At 37.7% G+C, this 25399-nt stretch overlaps 1 protein-coding gene across 4 annotated transcripts in view; it reads right to left on the minus strand.

The window, feature by feature from the left end:
* The window catches only part of epb41l4b (erythrocyte membrane protein band 4.1 like 4B), a 35375-nt gene that overhangs the window by 2324 nt on the left and 7652 nt on the right, over positions 1 to 25399 (minus strand). The window contains exons 2-22 of one of the 4 annotated variants that reach the window (XM_015371061.1): positions 24651 to 24755; positions 24514 to 24556; positions 23990 to 24065; positions 23712 to 23756; positions 19823 to 19875; positions 19170 to 19290; positions 18452 to 18539; positions 14830 to 14918; positions 14178 to 14247; positions 13933 to 14102; positions 11029 to 11138; positions 9782 to 9815; positions 9509 to 9542; positions 9297 to 9421; positions 4683 to 4822; positions 2015 to 2136; positions 1820 to 1933; positions 1675 to 1730; positions 1446 to 1598; positions 1176 to 1296; positions 957 to 1090 (exon numbers count right to left, since the gene is read on the minus strand). In XM_015371061.1, coding sequence (XP_015226547.1) covers positions 957 to 1090; positions 1176 to 1296; positions 1446 to 1598; positions 1675 to 1730; positions 1820 to 1933; positions 2015 to 2136; positions 4683 to 4822; positions 9297 to 9421; positions 9509 to 9542; positions 9782 to 9815; positions 11029 to 11138; positions 13933 to 14102; positions 14178 to 14247; positions 14830 to 14918; positions 18452 to 18539; positions 19170 to 19290; positions 19823 to 19875; positions 23712 to 23756; positions 23990 to 24065; positions 24514 to 24556; positions 24651 to 24755 — 2003 coding nt within the window. Of the gene's footprint in view, positions 1 to 956; positions 1091 to 1175; positions 1297 to 1445; positions 1599 to 1674; positions 1731 to 1819; positions 1934 to 2014; positions 2137 to 4682; positions 4823 to 9296; positions 9422 to 9508; positions 9543 to 9781; positions 9816 to 11028; positions 11139 to 13932; positions 14248 to 14829; positions 14919 to 18451; positions 18540 to 19169; positions 19291 to 19822; positions 19876 to 23711; positions 23757 to 23989; positions 24069 to 24513; positions 24557 to 24650; positions 24756 to 25399 lie in introns of all 4 variants that reach the window. The other 3 variants (XM_015371052.1, XM_015371045.1, XM_015371040.1) reach the window with 3 other exon arrangements.

A 25399-nucleotide genomic window follows, 5' to 3' on the forward strand; every position in this document is an offset into this window, starting at 1 on the left:
TATATATATATATATATATATATATATATATATATATATATATATATATATATATATATATATATATATATATATATACACACACACACACACACACACACACACACACTATATTGCCAAAAAGTATTTTCTCTCCTGCCCTGACTCACATATCCATAGGGGTTCAATACGATGATGGTCCATCCTTTGAGGCTAGACTAGCTTTAACTCTTGTGGGAAGGCTGTCCTAAAGGTTTAGGGTTTTGTTTATGGGAAATTTTGACCACTTTTCCAGAAGCACATTTGTAAGGTCACACAATGATGTTGGAAGAGAAGGCCATGCTCTCATCCTCCACTCTAGTTCACTTGAAGTCTGTTCTACCAGGTTGAGGTCATTTACAGCACACTCTGCCATCCATGTCTTTATAGACCTTGCTTTGAGCTTTAGTGCACAGTCATGTTGGAAGAGGGAGAGGCCAGCTCCAAACAGCTCCCACAAAGTTCCTTTATCTGATGATACAGCTGTTAGTTGGCGGTCGACTATTTGGGAGCGAGGAAATTTCTCAACTGGATTAGTTGCTTAGATCATCCTTTAATAGCTCGACGCTGGACTTCATGCTGAGCTTCTGAGAGCGACCTAGTCCTGCAAAAAATTGTTTGTACCAACTGTCTGCATGCCTAGATGCTTGATTTTATACACCTATGGCCATGGAAGTGATTGGAACACCTGACTCCAACAACTTGGAAGGGTGAGCAAATACATTTGGCAGTATGTGTGTGTGCGTTTTAATTTGAATATAGTTAAAAATCCTGTTATTTCCTTAATTGAATATCCTAAATGAAACATATATACACATTAACTACATACAGAATGGTGCTTTCAAGCTTTTATTTAATCTGAAATAAGATTAGAATGTATACAAATTATTCTTGTATACATCATTGTTTAAAAACATACAGAGCAACAGATGTGTTACCTGTTGTTATGGGCAGTGAGGTAAGGGGCCAAGTGAGGCATGGAGCTACGGTAGTAAGAAGGGGAGAGGTGAGGGGAAGGCGAAGGGGAGGTACAACACGGACTACCCAGCTCCAGTGCTGGCATATTATCCACCTGAAATACACATCAATGTATGCACAAGTACAAACAAGTACTAGCAGAATGGACGAGGTGAAACTATGACTGTTATCTGAGTTACCTGTGGGTAAATAGATGGTTGTATCTGTTTGTCCAGGGAACTGCTTGACCCTGACTTTCCTGCACTCTGAGAGGAGATGGCTGCCAGTGCTTCTGGCAGATTATCTTCATCTTCGTGGTTGCTGTTTAAGGAATAAAATGAGATAGCGAGTGATTTACACGACTTTTAAAGGTAAACTGTCAGAGGCAGAGAGATATTTGATTAAAACACTTTTTCATTTGGAGCAGCATTTCTAGTTTGTGGAAGTGATCAGCGATGAGATTTACTCACAAGCTGAATTGTCGGACCAGCCGTTTTCTGCGGTTGGAGCTTGGGTTGCTTTTGGCCTGCAGCTTCTCCGGTGTTAAACTACGATCCTGCCTGCGAGGTGTCTTTTCAGCTGTCAAACTAGACGCTGCTGAGTCTTGGGATGAACTCTGATACCTGGACACCAGAGAAAGAAAAATAAAATAAATGGCAGCCTGCAGAATGAGGAACAAACATTGGACGCGATACCAACCTGTCACTGCTGGTCTCATTTGAGCTTTTCCCTCTGGGTGTCAGAGGAGCATCCTTCTGTGTCGTGCACGAGAGAAAATGTGGTACTATGGGTTTAACTGAACAACACTGAAGATAGATGTTGAAAGAAATGTTAGATCTGTTACCCTGAAAGCGGCTTCCATTTGGGCTTTAAGGATGTTACATTTGAGGTGATCCGGGAGCGTCCCTGGAGATGCAGGAGGATGCAGAGATTTTTCTGACAGCTGTTTCTCCTCCCCCTGCCAGCAGAAGAAAGCAAGAAAACCTTAGAGAAGTCAAGGGGGGGTGGAGTATATTATGTGGAAATATAGCTGTCCCACCTTGTTGTCAATGTTGATGTGGAGTGTAGGCCAGGGCGTAGAATCGCTGTCTGTTTCCAAAGCTTTTAGCAGGGAATGAGAGACGTCCATACCATCAGAAGGGCTGGGAGGAGCGCGACGTTCTGACACACAAAGTTTAATTGGTAAAACACACCAAAAGACATTCAGCAATTGTTCTAAAAGCAAAACAAGGAGCTGGTCTTATCATACACCTCTAACTTTTGACTAGACTGACATTTTAGATTCCATTCAATGTGCCTACATTACCTATAACAAAAAATCATATGAATTCAGGCATGGTGAAAGCTGTTGACAGTAAAGAATGCAAATAAATATCCAATAAAACAATGTGAAAGAATAGCTCAGTAGCATTTTTTAAAATAATTTTAACAAAAGCAAAAAAACAAAAAACAAAAAAAAACAATAGCTTATCAGACATAGTTACTAATACCATAAATGTTCCTTGTACAATTAACAGGAAAGTTATATATTTCTGAAAAACAAAGTAAGTGAATGTGTTACAGTGACCTGCAGATTTAACTTTTTCAAATTTTACCTTGTTATGGCCTCAAACTTCAATACAGTTCATTTTAGGTTATTTATCAACCAAAAAACATCAATGAAGTGAAGAAAAGTGACTCTTAGTGATTAGGACTCAAATTTCTTTTTTACATGCAAAACTATGTGAGGGGAAAGATAACTCTATACATAACCCTGAACACACCATCCCACTATAAAACATAGCAACAGTACTATCGTGCTGTTGGGTGGGTTCTCACCAGCAGGGCCAGTGAGACTGGTCAGTGATCACTGATCCCTGTTCAGTGATCTCCATCCATCACTGGCCTTTGATGGATGGAGATCAATACTGGCCAATCACATTCAAAAGAGATCTAAAGCATATGGCCAGAGGTATAGTAAAATAATTTTGATCAAAGAATATTTTTGCTATAGAATGACACCGTCAAAGTCCAGACTCAATCCAGACAAACATTTGAAGCACTCACTGAGCTTTACATATTTTGCAAGAAGGATTAGGTCAAAATCTTAGATGAGGAAACCTTGTCAAGACAAACCCTCACAGATTATTTAATAGTTAGGTGCTTTCTGAGGGCAATCCTCCTTTTCCTTTAACTTCTGGTGTATCTACTGCTTTGTGTTATTTTATCACAAAAAAAAATCCCAATAAGAGATCTAAAAAGTTGCTTCTAAAATGTGAAAAAATTCAAGGGGTGTTAAAACTTCAGCATTCGACTGTAGTTATTTAAAAACAATTTAAATGAGTCACTTTTATGTGGCAAAATATCAAACTTTGCATTAAAACACTTTCGTTTCATTCCATTATATGAACTAGTAAAGTCATTAAGCTGGTTGACGTGTATAACATCATGTTTAAATACGGGAATGTAAAAAAAAAAAAAAAAAAAGAGTATAAACAGCTAGGAAAATAAGTATCTGAACACCCTGCTATTCTGAAATTTTTATCATGGGTGCATGTCCACTGGGAGAGGCATAATCTATGATTTTTTAACTATTTGTATGATACAGCTGCAAATAAATATTTGAACACCTTTCTATCAGCTCGAATTCTGACCCTCAAAGACCTGTAAGTCTGCCTTCAAAATGTCCACCTAGACTACATTTATCATTCTAAATAAGACACACCTGTTTGAGGTCGTTAGCTGCATAAAGACACCTGTCCACCTCATACAAACAGTAAATCACACTACTAACATGGTCAAGACCAAAGAGCTCATGCTGAAGTTGATTTTTCATTATTAAAACAGAAGAACAAAGACAAATTTCAAATTATAAATAAATATACAGCAATATCTAAATAAATATTATAACTATATATAATATACACAGATGCATCAAAAATACAGCTAATATGGAAGGGATAGCATTTATTGTACCACAGTTTTAAATTAAGATAGGGAAAAGGATTAGTGATGGAGACGAGGTGCATACAGGAGAAATGCTAGCTTTGCTTGTAGCAGTTCAATGGGTGGAAGAGGTAAGACCATGAAAATCTATCATTTGCTCTGATTCGTCAGTTTGCAAAATAATCAGTCAGACAGTAGACCAGATATATTGATTAAAATACAACAAACACTTAACAGAACAAATATGATGGGGCTAGTAGTACATTTGGTATGGGGTCCAGCACATAATGAAATTAAAGGGAATGAAATGGCAGACAGTTTTCTAGACCTAAACCCAATAGAGAATCTTTGCAGGAAGCTCAAACTCTGTGTTTTTCAGTCACAGCCCCAAAAAACCTGACTGATCTAGAGAAGATCTGTGTGGAGGAGTGGGCCAAAATCCCTCCTGCAGTGTGTGCAAACCTGGTGGAAAACTACAGGAAACATTTGACCCCTGTAATTGCAAAAAAAGTCTACTGTAAAAAATATTAACATTGATATTCTCAGGTGTTCAAATACTTATTTTCAACTGTATCACACAAATAAATAGTAAAAAAATATCATATATTGTGATTTTCTTTTTTAGATTATGTCATTCAGAGTGGACATGCACATATGATGACAATTTCAGACCCCTCCACGATGTCTTAGTTGGAGAACTTGCAAAATAGCAGGGTGTTCAGATACGTCCTCACTTTAAATGATAGTGTGGTTAAATGTCTGTATGAGAGGACGGTACTCACTGTTTTTTGTGTGTGTGTGGCAGAGCATGTCTTGGCTGTGTGTGTGGCGGCGGTGACGATGGTGGGTTTTGCCAGAGTATGAATTTTCATTCTCGGATGAGCTGTACTGATGGTCTGAAGCCGAACTGCTCAGCGGGAAGCTGAGGATGACACATGCAGTCACAATAACTCCCTAATAAAAACATGTCACCTAAACAGTTTGAACTGGAAAAGCGGAAAAAAACCTTTACCATGAATAGCTGTAATGATTCTCATATCTTTACTCTGTGGTTTTACAGCACAAGTTTTAGAAACATTACCAATAATACGGGGTTGCAGTGATACAGCAGTTAGCAACATTGCCTCCAAAAGTCCAAAAATAGGCATTTGTAGGGTTATTTAGAGACACTGAATCGCCCCAAGATGTTAGCTCTAATAACCCTGCACAGTAGGAATAAAAAATGAATGGATACACATATCACACAAATGATGTATGGCTTCATTAAACAGTTTTGAGGCTGAGCAAAAGTTATAAATCAACCCGGATTTATTTATTTTCCTTGGAGAATCAAGACTTTCCTGAAAGCTTCTAAAATATTAGCCCTTTGATATTTGTTGAAACTTACTGTAGATTTATCTTGGTTTATAAACTTAGGACAAGAATGAGAAGATAAAAAATTTCTGATCATAATTTTTTTGGAATCACTTCATTGTTTTCTATTTGAACTGAACCCGGAAAAGGAATATCTCTACTTTTAACATGATTAACAGTTTATTTTGTTTAGAATAAGTTTTAATTTCACATAAAATAATTTAAATCGGGTTAATTTTTGAATTTGATTGCAGTTTAATTTCTTCACACACACACAAAAAGAAATTCTCTTGCTGATTGATAGATTTTAAAAGACTAGGTTGTAATTTTCAGTAAGAATACATTTCTTTCTCCAGTCCAACTTTTAGTTATGTATTAGAATACCATAAAACAAGTTCTTTTAGGAGACAATCGCTGCAACTTCAGTTATAGCATTTTCTGGTAACCCCCCCTGACCACAACAATCCTTTTTACTCTCCACAATGTGTGTCTTTATTGCATATTTTCCCTTAGTTTAAAGTAAGCCTTTAGCAACAAAATCAAATTATTTAAACAAATATAGTAGAGTTCTGCTCATATTTGGAGGATGTGGCTATTCTACTCCGAGAGGAAAAACCCAGCTACCAGAGAACTGTTCAGTTTTACACAGTCACCATCATCTACTGAATCCTGCATACATCCAGTGTGGTTTCCTGCATGGCAAAATATTATGTTGCATTCAAAAAGATAAATGTTGAGGCTAAATTTGAAAGAAACTAGAAAAGGGTTCTAGACTGTTAAGTTATATATAGGTTTGGATAAAAATGTAAATAATTAGCTCATATTAAACATTGTTTTAATAAATTGGATCAAATCAATTTAAAGACCATTTTTGTAAACTTTTAATATGATTCTGTTAATGTATTCATATTGAATAGATGTTTTTTTTAATAACAAAATCTGTTTGAATTCAGTTCAGTTTAAAAATATCTTTTAAACCCAAAAAAGTGAATTAAACATTCATTAAATACAAAAATAAATAATTTATTTTTTTTTCTTTGTAGTGCCTTATTAATTGAAGCAGGTGGGCATGTTCCTCTATATAAAAAGCACCAAACAAGGTCTTTGCAGTGTTTGCTGTCATAACTTGTTTATTTATTTTAGAGGCAATATGGCATCATTCCTAAAGGCCAAAGTGATTCAAGTAAACATGAAAGGAGAAACAAACACACTATTACAGCATAACACATTTTGTAAACATTTGGTTGATTTAACAAATTCATGACCTGAAGTAACATTAATATAATGTTCATCAAAAAAAAAAAAAAACTCACTCTAAAAGCAAAACACCTCCAATACAGAAGCCTACATGGATTTCACTGCTAGCTTCACACTATGAATACAGCAGCCGGATCTCTAAAGCAGCAAACACTACGGTCCCCTTTCACCAGCTCACAATTACTTCCACTCAGCACTTACATCTTTGATTTCTGCTTAATTTAGGTGATTATAAATATTTTTCTACCATTAGGAAAAAAAAGACCACATTAAAGGCATATTTAAGACCAAGCTAAACAAGTTAGAGATTAAAACCTTGCTTAGATATAATAAGGCATTAAGACACTATGCAAGATGTTATTATCTAAACTGTTTAAGCAGAAAACCTGTTCTCTACTGTATATTAAAATCCATTGATAGAGACACAGGTGGAAAAGCTATCCCGAATCAAACCATCAAAATTCATGATTCTTAAAGCACTTGATATATTTTTGGAAGCACTTATTTGGTTCTCTTCCAAATATTTTGAAAATATGCTTCTAATTAGCTAATCTCTTCCCAGTAAATGAATACAGAATCTTCTGGAAACTTTTCTTCTCCTATTTTCCTATTTTCTGTTTCGCTGCAGATTTTAAAGATGTTTAATCTGAGTAGATGTATACAAATCCAGAAGTTTATGCAAACTCATGAGCTTAAATAAATTAAGACTAATTAATTTTAACGTTCTTAAGTCAGGGTGGAATGATTCATTTTAATTTATTATTATTTAATGCATTGTTGCCCTATCTACACTTCTGGTAAATGATCATGACTGAAAATCCTTGCTATTCATACCTTAGATTTTGATTTAAAAGTACTTTTAGTCTAACAAAATGATTTTTATTTCGATTACAAATAAAACAGTAACATCCAGAAAAATAACAAAAGAATATTAAGAGAATGAAAGAAAAATGCTTTATTAAAATTACTTTCTTACTTATGTAAAAACCCGTTTAAAACATCAGCAAATATTTGTTATTAGCGTTACAACAGTAAAATCCACCTTATAATTATTGACCAGCATTTTTCATGTTTCCCCCTGAAATTTCAGCCATTTTGCCTCAATGCAATCACCCTAATCTTTGGCTTCCTTTACAGATTATCTATTCTGTTTATTTCAGTGCTCTCTCCAGACTTTCTTCCAGCCTAAAGAAACCTTTTGGAAGAATTACATGTTTACATGTAACCTAAATCTGCCAGCGGTATGAATAGTTGTGAATTGAACTGCAGTAATTCTCTTAGCAGAATAAAATGAATAGTTTGGCAGCGGTTGTTCAACAGGCAAACCCTCAGATCTAAATCTGGCAGGGAGATTTGGACATGCTGAGGTATTTTGGAGCCATTTCTAAACAAAAATTCAAAAATAGACCTTGCAGATTTCAAGATTTCCAGTTTAATCTATTTTACATCAGTAAAAGTAATCTGTGTTGATACTGACAAGGTCTGGAAAAACAGAGATAGGATCTTCTTCAGATGAAGGAATTTTGGGTACGATGTTAAAAGTCTACAGAGGATCGGGCCTGTAACGAACTGGAAAAGTGCTGGAAAACCAGCGTCAAAGCCCAAAGATTGATATGAACCAGAAGCCTTTCAATCATGAATGAAGTTCCTACTTTGAGCTCTAATGAAAACCTGAAGCTGCCCACACGGACAAGCCAAATGCCTTCTGGAGAGAAGCTTTTCTTTTCTTAAAAACAAGAGAAAGGCTGATTAATTAAAGTGACAAGTAAGATATTTGGAGAGGCTTTCAAACCTTAGAATACTATGCTAACTCTTAAGCATAGCTTTAGTTGCGTCATGCTGTGTGACTTTTTTAATGCCAGCGGTTTTGGAGTAGTGAAAAACAAAGCAGGGAGATGACCTTCAGTTTCACAAACCACTTTAAATCAACAATTTGAGCTGGTTTAAAGCCATGAGGACTAAGTCTAAAAGAATTACCCATTTTTAAAATAACAAAAATTAACTCTGCAAAGCTGGAAAAGCATGTTGCTGAGGTGTAAGATGCCAAGAGAAATGTATCCAAATATTAATGATTTGTGTCTATGTTTAAAATTTTGACTTTTGATCCCAAAGAAGTGTGAATAAATACTTTACTGTATGCACAAGCGTTCCACCCTGAAAAAAAGAGCTTTCAAATAAATAACTAAAAGATGAAGGTTACAACTCATTCAAAGTCATCATCATGAGTTGGATACAGGTTCTGCGTATCTCAGGTGCATCCATAAACAAAATGTTAATGCAGTTGGAAATATCTGCAGGCCATATTAAGAAAATTCCAGGAATACTCCCTGGTCCATTTCACCCTAAACAGTACTTTGGCCACAGTTCTGCCATCCTTGAGTGAAATAAATGATGGCATTATTCAGTGTAATAAAGATGTTTGGGAATGTTGACACCGACGGTGGATGAAGACAGAACAGATGAGAAGAATGACGATGGAAACTAGGTCATCTGCAGAGCTTCCTTCCTTCCTTTGGGACAAGTCTTTCTCAGCTCTGAGGTCTGAAACTGTTTCCTGGGTTTAAGAAAGGTCAAAGGGCAGTCATGACCTTGTCCCTGTGAACCAAACTGATGGATCCTTTGAGGGTGCTGACGGTTGGCTCAGGGGCAGGAGGATGACTGTACAATGGACTTGCAGCCTCAAAGGAAGGCCTGAGCACAACAGATGATGGAGACCACAATCATGGAGGTGATATGAGAAACATAAAATGGAGCAGCAGCACACGCAGTCTGATGCACGGACTCACCTGTGTGACGGAGTATGAGCGGAGGGCTGTAGGTAAACCGGGAGGGTGAGAGCGGGGTGGTGCGGATGCCAAGCCTCATGACCAATAGGAATGTTGTGTTGGTACTGAAGAGGGTCATGGAGAGCCTGAAATTAATCACCTCTATAAGCCAGACTGGTTGTTACAGCATCTGTGAGTGTGTTTCTGAATGAAGGTTATCTGCTATCACTCACCGCGTGAGGACTGAGATCAGGGCTGGCATGAGAGCTGCATGTCAAGAATATTTGAAAACATGATTTATTAAATGTGAAACAAACACAAAAAAAAATTGTTTAAAGTTAACAATTGGAAAAAAAGAGCTACAAAAAGTTAGTCTTATACAAATGGCAAATTTTTGTGTTTTCTTTGAAACTGTCCAGGCAGTGATGTGGATTAAGATCAAGAAGTAGCCGATATGATGGCGGTGTAATCTGTACATCGCATGTTTGCTAATCTGAAGATTTTACCTGATATGTAGAGGCTTTGCAGGGGAAATGGCAACTGCAAGGGAAAACATAAGACATATTTAGGAAAAAAAGCAGAAATGTAGTTTTGTTACTTTAAATTTTATTCCATATTTTTGAGTCAGTGCAGCTTCTATAGACACAACCTTAACCTGCCGCTCAGAATGAGGCCTTCCAAATATATTCATAGTCCTTGAGCCTGTTTTGTCATGCAACTGTTAAAAAATACTTTATTAAACCCAAAGGGAAATTAAATTAAATACAAATAGACCATCGACTTTGTTAAAAACACAGATAAACCCCTGCTGAAGAAAATTATATCCACAGCATGATGCATCCAACACTGTGTTTGAATATGCAGATGGTGCAGTGAGGATTTTTTTTTTTCCAAAAAAAATATTTCTCCATGAAGATTTCGGCCCAATTTGTAAAGTCCACAACTCAAAGCGATCATGTCGACAGGTTTTTTCACCTGAACTGTCAATCTCTGCATCACCCCATCGTAAACATGGGTCTCTATTAACTAGTAAATTATGTGCTTTGTCAGATGTTCTAAGCTTGGAATACTGTTTTAACAAAACAATCCAACACAGATGCATACTATGTACCATTTAGGTAGCTACTGGTTTAGTACATTTAGTGGTATCAGGGGCTGAACACAAATCCACACTATACTTTTCTAAATTGTATCTTAAAATCATGAATAGTTTCCTTCCAGCTGCAACCAAGCCTTACTTTATGCTGATCTAATGGATTCATTCTTACGAAATACATTAGGGTTTATGGTTGCAGCTTAAATTTTATTCTCTAATAATCATAAGTAATCCTTTTGATTTTCAGACATTGATGAGTTTAGTGATGAACTCCGACCCACCAAATAAGGTGGGAATTGTGGAGATATGATGGAGGAGTTCAGAGAAGGAAGGTGACAATTACAATCTATAGCCTTGAATTATAAAGCACTTTATGTAAAAAGGAAAACAAAAATGGACCGCCTCCATGAGCTTGACAAACCTGTTGAGCTTGTCATACTAAAATGCAATACTAGTCATTTATGAAGAGAACACATTGAAGAAACCCTGCTGCCTCACAGGCTGAAGCTTTTTTCTTTTCTCTCAGGGCTCTATGCAGCAGATTTCAGACATTCAGGTAAAACAGTGTGTGACCTTTATGATAATGCACGAGGGCGCACAGAGGACAAAACAGCTGCTCTTAGTCATCCATGTTTCCAATGTGCTGATAAGACTCACCTTTGCCCAGCGACTGGGTGCGGGAGGGGTATCGTTTGCTCGGCCTCCTCTCAAATGTGCTGGCTCTCCTCAGTCTGCCTCCATGAGTGGCCTGATACTCAGTCTTCCCACTACGGCAAGCACAAAAAGGAGTTTGAAGAGCAGAAATGATCGTTACCAATTTAAAACAAAAAATTTAGTTGTAACCATGTGCAACCAAAATACAGCTTACTCATTTTTGTAGCGTTCTAGGCAAGATGTTTTAATCATCTTGCGGTTTACTATCACAAATGATGATGGTAAATGGCCGGGCCTGAACCTATATAGTGTCATTTAAGTTTGACACTCCAAAGTGCTTTACATTACATCTACTCATTTATCTGGGGCAAACTGACAGGAGCTGATCAACACAGGGAAAGAGTGGTCAGCTAAACCACAGTGAAACTAAGTAGGCATAAGCATCATCGTACCCTGCCTTAATTAAAGGTATAGAGGACAATCTTTTATTTCCAGGTGTATCATCTAAATAAGTGGTCCTACTAATTGTTCAATCATTCTGGTCTATGTTTACGTAAAGCCGTCCTATGTTCTTGTCCCCATTTAGCTCATTTTTTACTATGCATGCGTACTTTAAGGCGTATATCTGTGATGAGCTACGGTTTCAGTCATTGAAGCTCACCTTTCTCACAGAGGTTCTTTGAAAATGGCCGAGGGTCTTAAGAGAAAAAGTGTCTATGAAGTTTATGAGAAGAAAAGAAAGGCCTCAGAAAAGGCAGATATATCCCAGAATGCTTTGCATGGAGAACTCTCCTTGCAAAGCCTTATGGGATTTTCTGTCACATTGGTTCGACAGCGGAGACTAATAACATCCTCCACTGCGTGGTGGAGGAGGAGTTACGTGACCAACGGGGAGCAAAAAGTAGTGATTATCTGTCCGAACGGTAAGTCAACTGAGTTTGCTATGAAGTCCACTATATGTGACCCTGCCTATGAAAACCCAGCTAAAGTCATTTTTTGGTGAATCTCAACTTAATGTATAAAACCATTCTACACAATGTTAAGAATGTATTCTGAAAAATTCAGAGATTCACCAAAAAATGACTTTAGCTGGGTTTTCATAGGCAGGGTCACATATAGTCCCTGTTATAAACAATTATTGAGGAATTTAGGGGTTATGCTACGTTCAAGCAGCAAACAGCACAGACAGCAGAAGCAGCCAGTTTACATGAAAAATCAATGGTAGATGCGCTTCAAGGCTCAGCAAAGGGTCCCGCAGTGCGTCTGGGCAGCCGAAGCAGCGCCTCACAAGCTTCTGCGCATCTGATACCCGCACAACACGCTTCAGAAGTAGGATCTGCTGGAGTTGAAAATGTTTTAATTTTGCTGCTCGACGCGCCACATCAACCAATCAGAGAAGACGATCTGGTAGCTGGCAGGGAGAAAGGCACAGCACTGCTGATGCAGATCGCTATGATCACTCCCCTGAAATAATTTATTAATTCTTAAATTAACTTAACCTCTAAAAACCGGCCGGCGACCCGGTGGGTGTGCATCAACAACAGAAATTAGAGAATATTTTTAAATAATAAAGATGCTTACACAATGTTGTTTGCTGACATACTAATACGGGGATAGAAATACAGGAGAAAACTAATCTGGCATTGTCTACAAGCTAGCTAGCACAGCTAAACGCTAAAAGGACTTAGTTTGCTCTCAATGTTTTACAAGTCCTGGCATTTTCTTAACCACATAAAGTGTATCATATTTGATACAGAGGTTTTTGAGACCTTCACATTATCAGTGTAATTTTTTTCATGAAAAACCTGATGTATAAAATCAGACACATGTAGTGAACAGACAATGCATAATAAATTGCACAAAAATATCTAATGCATCACAAATAAAACAAGCTCCTATCTACAAACTGACTAATCCTTTTTTCCATTTGTAAGTGTTCAGTAAGGACTACTTTCAAAGAGTAGACATTTCTGACCATTATTTTATGTTTCTAGGGGTTAAATATAAATTATAAATAAATATAAATTATTTTTACCTTAATAATTTTCAGATGATGCATGCTTTAAAGATCTCTTTATAGTTATTATTCTGAGAGCACTGTTTAAACATTAATATCATCATATGATCATTATCTACCATGATAGAAAATGTGTTCAGTGATAAAGATCCAGTAGAAAACAGAACAGCAGCTTGCTATAAAAGCACATAATATTTTATGCCAGAACTTGTGGGGTATAATAATAATAATACAGAGCCTGCCCAAAGGTAATCCCAGGATGATTATCCTGTATGCCTGCATAAATATGAGTATTTCTTTGGCTAGTGGGTTGAACATAAATCAAGTCAAAGTTTAGAAGGCAGCATTAGTAATGCAAACATAACTACCATGTGAAAGAGAAAAAAAACAAAAACAAAGGGAGAATTTATTTCCTATCAGACCAGTTTAGGAGGAAACAAAGAGTTAGAAGGTGACCCAGGTGCACCTATAGTGTTAAATTACATTGCGTAGCATTCAAGTGTTTGTTTGCACTTTCACCACCTGTAACACAAGTGTCTGTGCACAGACCGTAACAGAGCAACATAACACAGCTTTGATCTGGCTGCTCCAACAAATGACAGGAAGTGCCCTTCAAGTGTGAGAATTGCTAATAATCACAAGAAAACAAACAATATGAGGGGAATGTCTCAGTCTCCATAGTAACAGATGCAAGTAACCATAGCTACTCAGTAACCATAGATACGAAGGATCTGTTTAACATGACACATAATTTCCCCCATATGCCCGGTAACAAGTGTCGGCCACAACAGCCTGGGTTAGCCTGGCTGCATCATTCCATCTCCGGCCGCAGCGCCTGCAGGACGCCTGCCCTGAGAGGAAACATCAGGAGTTTCAGCATCTCTGTCTACCTGAATCTGAAGCGGGAGCCCAGCCGCGTGAAGTCGCTGCGGCTCGCCTTGCCGGCAGTCGGCTGCCGCAGGCGAAAGAAGGCGTGGCTCTCCACTGCGCTCTTCCACAGGTGTTTGCAGCTCTTGGCGCTGGCCAGCTGGAAGACGAATGTGTGCTCCTGCTCCCGACCCTTTATGGAAAGTATAACCAAACTTAGAGCTTGACACTGGTTTGTGTATCTGAAGAAATTTAAAAGAAGACAAACCTGATCATCGTCCTCCACCACCATTAGAGTCAGGCGACTCTTTTTGAAATCCAGCCTGGTGATTTTGGGCCTGTGACCAGAGATAAAAGCTAAAGTGAACACTCCTCTTAATCCACTTAGAATCAATAATACTAGATAGCTTAACTCACTAACACCAATAAATCATGTTTTTTACTGTTACATCAACACATTTTAATTATTATCTTTGGCTGAAAAAAAAAAGCCAATTTCTTCTTAGAACAAGTAAAGCCGACTTTATCGTTTATGGAAGGAATCACCCTTCAGCAACAAGGAGAAGAAATCCCTCAAAGTTTCAGAGAAAGAGAACACATTGGAGACATGAAATTTCGACACTTTAATCTTTGCATAAATTACACAGTCAATTACAAAAAACAGTCATCATTCTTCAAATGACTTTTTTCTCTGCATAGTTTTAGCTCTGTTTTATCCAGCAGTCGTGTGGTGCAGCCAGTTAGGGTATAAAGAATGTGGTAAAGCTAGATTGCTGATATCCTGTTAGGATATAAATGCTTAATACTCTGAAATAGTCAGAAGTCATATTTGAATAGGCTTTTGATGCTGTGGCTTAAAGCTGACATGTCCTACAGTTTCTTATTTGCAGAATAATATTCTACACATTTGATCTTCTTACCAAAAGAAAAGCCCAATTTTGTTGGAGCCTTCAAAAACCAGGATTCCGGTCGGGGTGAGACCCAGTGCATATTCACCTCCATCTCTGCCCTAAAGACACAAAACCAAACATTTAATTCATTCCTCAACTCCACAATTACGTGAAGGGACTCATTTAGATTCCAGTCAGAAGTTTACCTACACCCATCATTTTATTGTTCATTTGTGGTTCACCATTAACAATGCTCATCAATGTTTAAAAACAAGAAAATAATTCATAAGTTAAAATTTATTTAGGACTTTTTTTCTAAAACACAACACATGAAATAAACATGGCTCTTATAGGACTAAAACATGACCGGACATGCTTGAGTTTTTCGTTGTCTAGATGAGGACTTGTCAAAAACGTTAATGACTTGTCAGACAAACAAAATCGTTGACATTTCTGCCTGTTGTTCATCTAATCTGTAAATCAAAAGGCTAAAGCATTAAGAGTGCTACTCCCCTTCCTGTGCCACACCCTCCACCACCTGAGAGCGGCTTCTGCACGTTAAGGGACTTGAGTAGTTGGACACCATAGAAAGTCCTATGGATGCACTTTAAATAAGATCCATGCAAAAGAAAAATATAATCCATTTTAGAGTCAGATTGCTGATGTTCCTGCAGAAGTAGGGTCCCCTGTTAACTTCAGGCTAAAGCTGGGTTGGTTGTTCTAAAATCAGTAAATGAGTTCTGTGTTTTACTGTAGAAAATACACTGCTTTATGGCTGGACATCAAGTGTAATGCTCAGCAAATTTTAACTTATTTTCTATTTTCCATCAGTATGTTATGATCCGTTTACCCGGTGGGTTATAGGTGCCTCATTATCACACGTATTCTGGTTGCTTTAGGCTGAAAGCAATAAAAATATGGTTACCAGATGTCCCCGTTTGGACAACCTGTCCCCGACTAAAGCCGTCTGCAATTTTAGAGTTTTACGACAGAGAAAATCATGTTTGTTGACAGTTATTACGGTAACTGGGGTAGCATGTTACACAACAGCAGTGGCTGTCATGGTAACAGAAACAGAGGAGCAGCGCATTGTTTTCATCACCAGTGGGTAGCTGTAGAGGTAGCTGTAATAATTACCTTATTCATTTATTGTCCATTATAATCTTCAGCTTTATTTATCAATTTCTTATGTTTTTAAGCATTTATTTATGTGCATGTTATAATATTTTTGTCCGTTTTATTCTTTCTTTGTATTTTTTTTTTTACCTTATTTATTTCTGCCTGTCGTTTTTTATTTCTGTTTGCATTTCTGCCTCATTATGCAAATGAGGAGGTCTGTGTCTTAGAGGGTCAATTTTTGCCCATTGGTTGGTTAGCATTTCACTGCATCGGTCGAATCTACAGGAGGAGAGGATGGTCTGAAGTCGAGTGTGAAGTCACTGACCGTTTCTCAATTCATAAGAACACGAGTACGGACTCGTGTCCTCGCCAAGTACGTTCTTGAGAAGAAGACAGAGAAGTATGGACTTGGTAAGAATGGGAGCACGCAGCATAAACACGGGTCAATTGGAACAGAAGCGTACGTGTTACGTCACCAAATACTCGGCTACTCACCTCCTGTTATTAATAGCCTCTACAGGGTTTATACAGGAATGAATAACTCTAATTTAATGTTTTTTAATGGTCTTAGAAATAATTTTAATGCCTCCAACAGGTACCCGGTGAACCCCTTTTGTTGAAATTGGCATTCTTCCCCATTCTCTCCGAACATACGTCTTTGTGATCAACCGGAAGCAGTTCCATGCAAATATGTCGTGATATAATATGTCTGAGGAAATTGTTTTTATAAAATTCTTTTTTTTTTTTCAAGGAAGCATTTTAAATGCCACAATAAACACATTTAATGAATTGTAATGCCAGTTAAGGACTTAATTAAAAAAAATAACAATTTAATGACTTTTAATTATTTTTAATGACCCGCGGAAACCCTGCTCTAGATAATAATAAATTCTGATATTTTTCATTCAGTGGGGGAATAATAATTAACACAGTCAGATAAACACAAATAAAATGAACATTCTGCCAAATAAAACAAAAAAAATCACCATCATAGCCAGCGGTCCCTCACACACGGCTATGCCGAGAGAAGGCTGCTGCAGACGGGCTGCGGTTAGCCCTGGCTGCCGTTAGCCACGGAGGTCCGCTGGTTGCAGCAGTCCTACCAACTTCGGAAATGTTTTCTTAAATTTTGGCCATATAGTGACGCTTAAAAGTATAATGTTCTAGCCTCAAATTATCTTAAAACTTACTTTTATTGAACAACAGAAACAGAAAAGCGATCTTTTAACTTAATACTCTGAGCTCTGTGAGTTAAAACAATGGGCCGCTTCCTCCAGATTCTGAAAAACGACATTGTCGACATCTGTGTCCATGTGTGCCGCTAACTCTGTCAGAGCATCCTCATGAAAAATAATAAAGTCAACACATATAAGCATTATTATTAGCATTATTTTCAAAAACAGTTACTAAATGCGTCAGCTCACTGACAACTTCAACTTAGGTAGCCATCTTTGTTGTGACTGTGGCTGGTGGCATGTAGAATCGACCAATGCAGTAAAATGCTAATGGCTAGAAGTTGACCCTCTAAGACACAGCCCTTCCTCATTTGCATAATGAGGCAGAAATGCATACAGAAATGTAAAAACGACAGGCAGAAATAAATAGCATTGAAGAAACAAATAGGGTAAAAAAATACAAAGAATAAAACAGACAAAAATATTATAACATGCACATTGATAAGGTAATTATTACAAAGGTTAAATAAATAAAGAAGCTAATTAAGTGATATATACATTTATGTCTCACTGTATAATTGAATTTCTACCTACATATATTTATTTATTGTACTTTTGGGGGCAATTAAATGTATGCTTATTTATTTTTTTCTGTATTTATTTTTAAATATAGTAAAGCTGGCCCTCCATAGGTTTGGACATACGTAAGTTCCTCATAAAATAATAAAGGAATCAGTGAGAGGGGAAACTTAATGGGGAAACTACTGCATAAACGCAGAATGATGAGGAGAGGTGCATTCACTTGCTGACATTTATAGGACAAATAGAAATTCATCCTAAATCAAACTAGAACTTTCTTCATAATTTAACAAAAAGTCTAAAACTTGACAAACTGCACATATGGGTGTTCCAACAAGTCAATGATCCTAACCACACATCAATTTGGTTTTGAAATAGATTAAGCTGATGTCAAATTTGTGGAGATACTTTCTCAAAGCTGCAGCTTCGACCCTGCTGAAAATTGGTGAATTGTGCTTTAAAGCTTGAAACCAGGAAACAAAATAACTTGAGCAAACATGAAAGATTCTGTCCAAAGGAGCAGTCTAATATGCAGAAAACTATGCCAGAGGTTTGTTGATCTATATGCAGATTAAAAACATCCCCAATAATAAATCTTTACAAAAAATTTTTTTTTTTTTGCTTATTTTTCTGCCTAATACACATAGAAACACATTGAAAAAGTTCAAGCGAAATAAATAAACAAAAGGCCCAAACTGATGTGGCCCTAAATGCTTTGAAAAGCCTGAATGTAAACTTCTTTTAAATTATACGTGTAGGGGTGCAGTATACTCACACACCTTGACAAAGTGCATATCTACGCCGTAAAGTTCCAGCCACTTGCATTTGTTGAGAAATGAAATCTCTGCTTGAGACGGGCTCTGACCCCTAAAGGAAAAATGTAGGATTATTTTTCACAACAAACAGTTCTAAATTCGTTGGGCAGAGCACCTTTCTAAAGAAACCAAGCAGAAATGTAACCATCAGGCTTGATCTCAGCTCAATCTAAATTCAGGCTGACCCTCGTTCGTGGCTCTGTTGACCCTTTGAGCCTCAGCATACAGTATGTACAAGGAATCTAATCGGAGCAGGGAGCAATCAGAGCAGGGCTGCGTTAAACACTGCCTAGAATCAATCAAAACCCTTCAGAGATTAATCCCATAATCCTTTACGCAGACCAGTGATAGGGAAGACTAAGCAGAGAGTGCAAGCACAGAAGGATGGTGAAATTGGAAACCCTCTGCAGGGAAAATAAAAAAAGCCAGTGTTCACAGGTGGTAGCAGAAGGACTTCCTTTTCTGCTCTGTGCTCTAAATTCTGCCCCACTTGTTTGACCCACACAGGAGAGAAGCATTCCTGGGTCAAGTTGCCAAGCGGCTGGACGCCCTACAGTAAGCTGCTTTGGCACAACACAAGTACTTGGCTACCAATGTACAGTAGATGCCTGCTAAAACGAGGGTTTGTGAATGCACATCCGGTTTTTAGGGCAGTGTAGCTGCTTTGCATCTTCATCCCCACCTGAGCTCCAGCCACCTGCTGAAGATGTCCGCCTCCATGGCCTCACTCTGTTTGGGAGTGAAACGAAACTCCGACACCAGCTCGGGGGAGTGCTCCAAGGGGTCGCAGTCGCCCAGCTCACCTATGGGTGGATGAACAAAGATCTGATCATTTCTAAATAAATTCTCCACCTTTTATAAATGGGAGAAGCAGGGCTGCTGTCCTTCATCCACCTTCTGTTATTTTATTTATTAACCTCAAAATGTTGCATTCCAGCAACTTCCTAAATTAGATTATCTATGTAAACAAAATAATTACTTTTTGAGACAGCTGAAGTGCTTTGAATTTATCACTTTTGATGCTCCTTTTCAGTGCATCTTTGTAAAACAAAATTAGTGGAAATCTACTGAAAATTTAACATCAATAATGTTATAAATTGCTTACAATTCTAATTTGGGAGTTTCAATTAGCAGATTTCTAAGCTTTGAAAGCAGGGGAGAGTTTTCCCGTGTCAACAAAAACATATTTAAACAGAAAAATAAACATAAATGTAAACTTAAAATGTGTTGGAAGTAATTTTGAACTGATGTCAACAAATATTAGAAGTGGGCATTTTGGATGAGGAGGTAATTTTTCCCTTTTAAAAACGTCTCTGAATGAGCGCCTTTACTTACCTTGTAAACAATATGCCGCCAGCTCCACCGACACATCATACGGACATTTTAATCTGTAATAAAGGGAAGATCCATGAATTGAATCCAAAGTTTTGCCCCTGGTGCTGTTACAGTTTTTAATACGGACAACATGGCTTACTGAATAGGGTTGCATCGCCTTAGAAGGCGACAGAAATGCACAAGAGTACGATGCATATTAAGGCACGCCACATGCACAGGGCAACGATCCAATAAGGATATCCTTCTGCAGGGACAGGGCTGAAGACTTACTCATTTGCATTGATGTTTTCTCCCATAGCTATCAGATTATTAGCTTTAGCAATGCCTAGTGTTCCCTTAAAACCTTTATGTAGCTATGCAATTTTCTAGCAAGTCTTGTAAATTATTTTTGCTTTGCTTAAGATTCTAAACTGTCAAGAAAAGTCAAAGAATTAAAACTTTGCACCTCTTTTAGCAGTTAAAGTTAATGCTACTTTACGCAAGCTGGCAGGTATTGTTTGGCTGAGAACAAGCATGCAGTGACAAAGAATGAACACAGTCAGTGGACGGTTTAGCTTAAAAAAGGGGTACGGTTGTCAATAGCATTTGAAGAGAAGAGAGAAATGTCGTTTTGTTTTTATTTTGACTGACGTTATGTCAGCCCTGAGATTGACTGGCAACCTGTTGCTTGTCCACCTTGTTTTTTCATGCAGAGCTGTCCGTGCAATTAAAAATGTTCCTAGGTATGTGATAATATTTAGACAGATTTATTTTTTAGACAGATTTATTTTCTCATTTTGTACACACGAGTGTAAACAAAAAGAAATATCGTTTAGAACAGCTCTAGACAATTTCATATTTTAACGTACAGCCTTGAAAACAGTAATAAATACATGAAAAATAGTAATATAAACATATGACTGTATATTTATTATTCTAACAATCATTCTTTTTTTATCCTTTTATTTAAATCCTGCTGTGGAAATTGTGTCTGTGGACACACTGCGCTGAGGGGCATGGAACTTAAAAATGACTTAATTTGGCCATGCAGACCTCACACATTGATCCAGCAGAAATTAAGCTTTAGTCATGCTAATCAGATATACAGGGTTAAATTCAGAACCTTAACTTTACTGTGTTTGTTTGTATGTTAAATCATAATAAAATGAGAAACCTTTACTGTTTTTGAAAACAAAAGAGGGGTTAGGAGGGTCTCTTATGTATGTATTAGTGGGTGTTTGAGATCCAGAAGGAGAGGCTTGCCTAGGACAAAAGTCAAGCAAGAACGAGCCCTGCCATGGAGCGATTTCATATTTTGATAGAGTGGCTGGATGCCCTACACTGTGTGAGTGTGTCAAGGAGGAGAGGAGCAACCCTTTTTCTAAAATAAGCAGCCCTCTGCTGTTCTTGATCTTGAGCTTTTATAATAGAGCTGGACTCTCGGGACGGGTGGCCCAGATAAGAGCGCTGACACACTGAAGTGAGTGTTTGCACTGTCAGGACGGGTGTGTGTGTGTGTGTGTGTGTGAGAAACAGATGTTGGTGTTCTGACTCCCCCCACCCCAGAAAAAGCTGTAGCAAAGGTGACCTGTGTGCCAGGGGTAGTAGGTCTGGAACATCCCCGCAGTGGGGAGGGGAGTAGCTCAAAGTGACTTATGAGGATGTTGGCTAGAACTGCTTTCAAGTATCAACTTATCAAATGAATTTAAACTGATAATCAAAATACTACATAAAAGCAAAAAATCACAGCAAAACATAATACTGTACACAGTGAAAATGGGATCTTATCCCAGTATTTTTTCTTAAACCTGTAGCATGTAATTATATTCCAGTTACATTGCAACAAAAGGTACAATTGATCTGTCAAGGCCTTTAAGGTTTTATTCTCTCTGGAACAGACTGATCATTAGAAAAAGCAGAAAAGCAGATTTAAAGCAGCATTACGTCACAGAACAATATAACTTTCAACCTCCACAATCAAAAAGTCAAAGTATGATCCAACTAAAGACCTACCAATCAATGGTCTTGAACCTTGTTTTGTTTCATTTATTTAATCTCATCCTTTCTCTGAAGGCTTCTCATCTAGTTCATCCATCACTGTCCCAAGGCCAGATCTCTGTATCACTTCACTTTTATTGTTCTTCTCATTTTAATGTTAACATCCATCCGATTATTTCAGGGTCCAGTAATACCACCTGATCCATTCTCCTCCTGAGAATGGGATCTTATCCCAGTATTTTTTGTTACAATCACATATTACAGTACTGTAGTGCATAACTGATGTGCGAAATAATTATAAAATTTATTTTAGAATAATAATCTTAAACCTGTAGCATGTAATTATATTCCAGTTACATTGCAACAAAAGGTACAATTGATCTGTCTGGGCCTTTAAGGTTTTATTCTCTCTGGAACAGACTGATCATTAGAAAAAGCAGAAAAGCAGATTTAAAGCAGTGTTACGTCACAGAACAATATAACTTTCAACCTCCACAATCAAAAAGTCAAAGTATGATCCAACTAAAGACCTACCAATCAATGGTCTTGGATAAAACTGATGGAATACTCTGATCAGATTAGACCAAATTTACATCATTTGGCATACTTAAAAAAAACAAAATGTAGCAGGACACCAGCATGGCACACCCCTAAACACGACATCCCCATGTAAATCATGGTGTTGGCAGCATCATGCTGTGGGAATACTTTCCTTGGTCAGGGACAAGGAAGCTATTCCGAGTTGATGGCAAGATTAATGGAGCTAAATACGGGGGAATAGTGTCAGAAAACGTGTTAGAGGCTGCAAAAGTCTTGCAACCTTAACTGAAAGGAAGAATGGCTCTGCAGAGAGCTGGTTCAGGAAAGCTGAACACACCTTCAGATTTCTATGGATAATTTCTCTTCCAATACACAGTTAATATGTGTGAATCTTTCACATAAAATATAATAAGGCTTGTGGTTGAAGCATACTGAAATATGGAATTGATTAAGGGGTATATCATACACACTTATCAGTTGTGGTAAGTTGTAAGCGGTGTGGAGGTGATCAGGGTGTGGCTTCTCTGAAGTGTAATGAAAGCCCAGGCTGCTTTAATGAGCTGATCAAGCATGGTGGTACCATGGTCATTACAGCAGGAATTGGTACTTTCAGCAAATTGGGCAGGGGCCAAATTGACAAAGCTCATCAGCTGAGGTCTTTCCACTCTGACATTTTCATCAGAAAGGAGGACACTGGACCACTGAGCAATAGCCCAGTTGTTTTTCTGCATTAGCCCAAGTAACCTGCTCCTGATATTGTCCTTTGTTACAATTAGGGCTGCACAATAACAAAGATAAAACCCAACAGTATTTCCTGTCTTAGACACTTTAAATAACACGTTGCTGTCATTTAGCACATATTTACTGTTGCTGCTGCATCTATTTCCACTTACTGACTTACTTAGTTTATTCTGTTATTTATCCATTTATTCTGCTATTTATCCATTTATTCTGTTATTTATCCATTTATTCTGCTATTTATCCATTTATTCTGTTATTTATCCATTTATTCTGTTATTTATCCATATTCTGTTATTTATCCATTTATTCTGTTATTTATCCATATTGTTATTTATCCATTTATTCTGTTATTTATCCATATTGTTATTTATCCATGCAAGATGTCTATATTCAAAACTTTTCTAGAGTTTTTGCTAGAGTTCCTTCTCCTCTTTTTTTCATTCCACTAAACTTTCCATTGAAATGTTTGAATACACATAGATACTTTAATTATAACATTTTGACAATGAAAGGTTACCGTTGGATTTCATGTGACTAGTGGGTAACCTTTAAAAGTAAACTCTACAGGTTTAAATAACGCTATCTGTATATCATGGAGACATTATCGTCTGTGTCGGAGAAAGAAACTTACTTGCCAGACAAAATGTCCTGCCGAAGCTGCAGCACAAAAAGATACCTGTCGGTAGAACAGAGGAAGGCAGTCGAATGAAAACACAAGAAGATTAATCAATCATGGTTTTCTTCCTCCTCCTCACCAACACATAATTTGCTTTAACAAGTCTCTGTCCATTTGGCCCTGATTTGTATCTGCCCTCAGCAGCAAACTAATTAGCACCACATCCCCTTTGGACCTCTAGAGCGGGCTCCAGAGAGCTCCATCAGCTCTTGTGTGTATGTGTGGATTGTTACCGTGTAAATTCCTCGCGCAGGTTATTTGGCTCTGAGGAGTAAAATTTCACTCTGAAGAAGAGCCGGTAAGGCGGACCTTCTAGGAGAAATAAAGAGAGATGGGAAAAGGTGGAGAATAATGAGGCAGTAATTCACGGGGCGTTTATCTAATCAAATCTAAACCTTGTTTTGTCTCATTTATTTAATCTCATCCTTTCTCTGAAGGCTTCTCATCTAGTTCATCCATCACTGTCCCAAGGCCAGATCTCTGTATCCCTTTACTTTTATTGTTCTTCTCATTTTAATGTTAACATCCATCCGATTATTTCAGGGTCCAGTAATACCACCTGATCCATTCTCCTCCTGAGACACAGTTTATTCCCCCAATAGGAGCCGAATAGCAAACAAGGCTTTGGCTTCCAAATGCACGCGCTAATCACCGAGTCAACATTAGATAATGCTCCACCTGCTCCCCACACAGCACGCTGCACATTTTCCTGCACAAACACTAATTAGGAGGGCAGTCGGAGCAGCCGAGGACTCACCCTGGACCTGTTTCTTCAGAAGCTTGGACATATCCAGCCAGTGCTGGGGAAAGAAACAAAAATAAAAGAGAAAATAGGTGAGAGTGAGTTACATCGGCATGGTGACTTAGTAATAGAGAGAACAGCTCTTTACTCACTGAAACCTGATCTGTGTCCATGAACTGCAGGCCGAAATAATCCGTCTCCACCAGATCGATGTGATACATAATCTGATCAAAAAGGTCCTGGCCTTTGGATTTGCTCTGCAACACAGGAAAACAATTAATTTAATGAATGTCTTTTTGTGATGCTTTGGAGAAGACAGTTTTATTGTAATTTTAAAAGACACTTTGATTAAAAGTTTTCTTTTTTTTCTAAAGACATCCATTCAGTACCGGACTGTTTCGATTTAAAATAAATCTTTTTATGTGTTTGTGTTTTAGCTAAGGGTCCATCTAAATTAAACCTTAACAGACTTTATTGCCATCAGTGGGATATAACAGACATTTTTCTTGTAAATTAAATCAAAAGTAACTAAGATAATGTTTAACAGGCTATAGTTGCACTTCAATACCAGCAGGCAGTAAAACCTGACATGAAGTTGACCCCTCAGGTCTTTGCTGGACTTCTTTTCTTATTCCTACACATTTTCCATGTCAAAATTGCATTCTGTTCTGACTTCCTCTCTTTAAGGTCCTCATCCATTTTGGATCAGTTTATGGCATAAATATGTAACAGAAATGTATGGCAGACTAGAAATGCTGTTCTTCTTTTTATATCATTTAGTCTTCTGTGTATCTGTAAGTATGTATATATGTATGTGGATGGATGGATGGATGGATGGATGGATGGATGGATGGATGGATGGATGGATGGATGGATGGATGGATGGATGGATGGATGGATG

This window comes from Cyprinodon variegatus, unplaced genomic scaffold, assembly GCF_000732505.1.
Source record: "Cyprinodon variegatus isolate N-32 unplaced genomic scaffold, C_variegatus-1.0 Scaffold2, whole genome shotgun sequence".
NCBI lineage: Eukaryota > Metazoa > Chordata > Actinopteri > Cyprinodontiformes > Cyprinodontidae > Cyprinodon > Cyprinodon variegatus.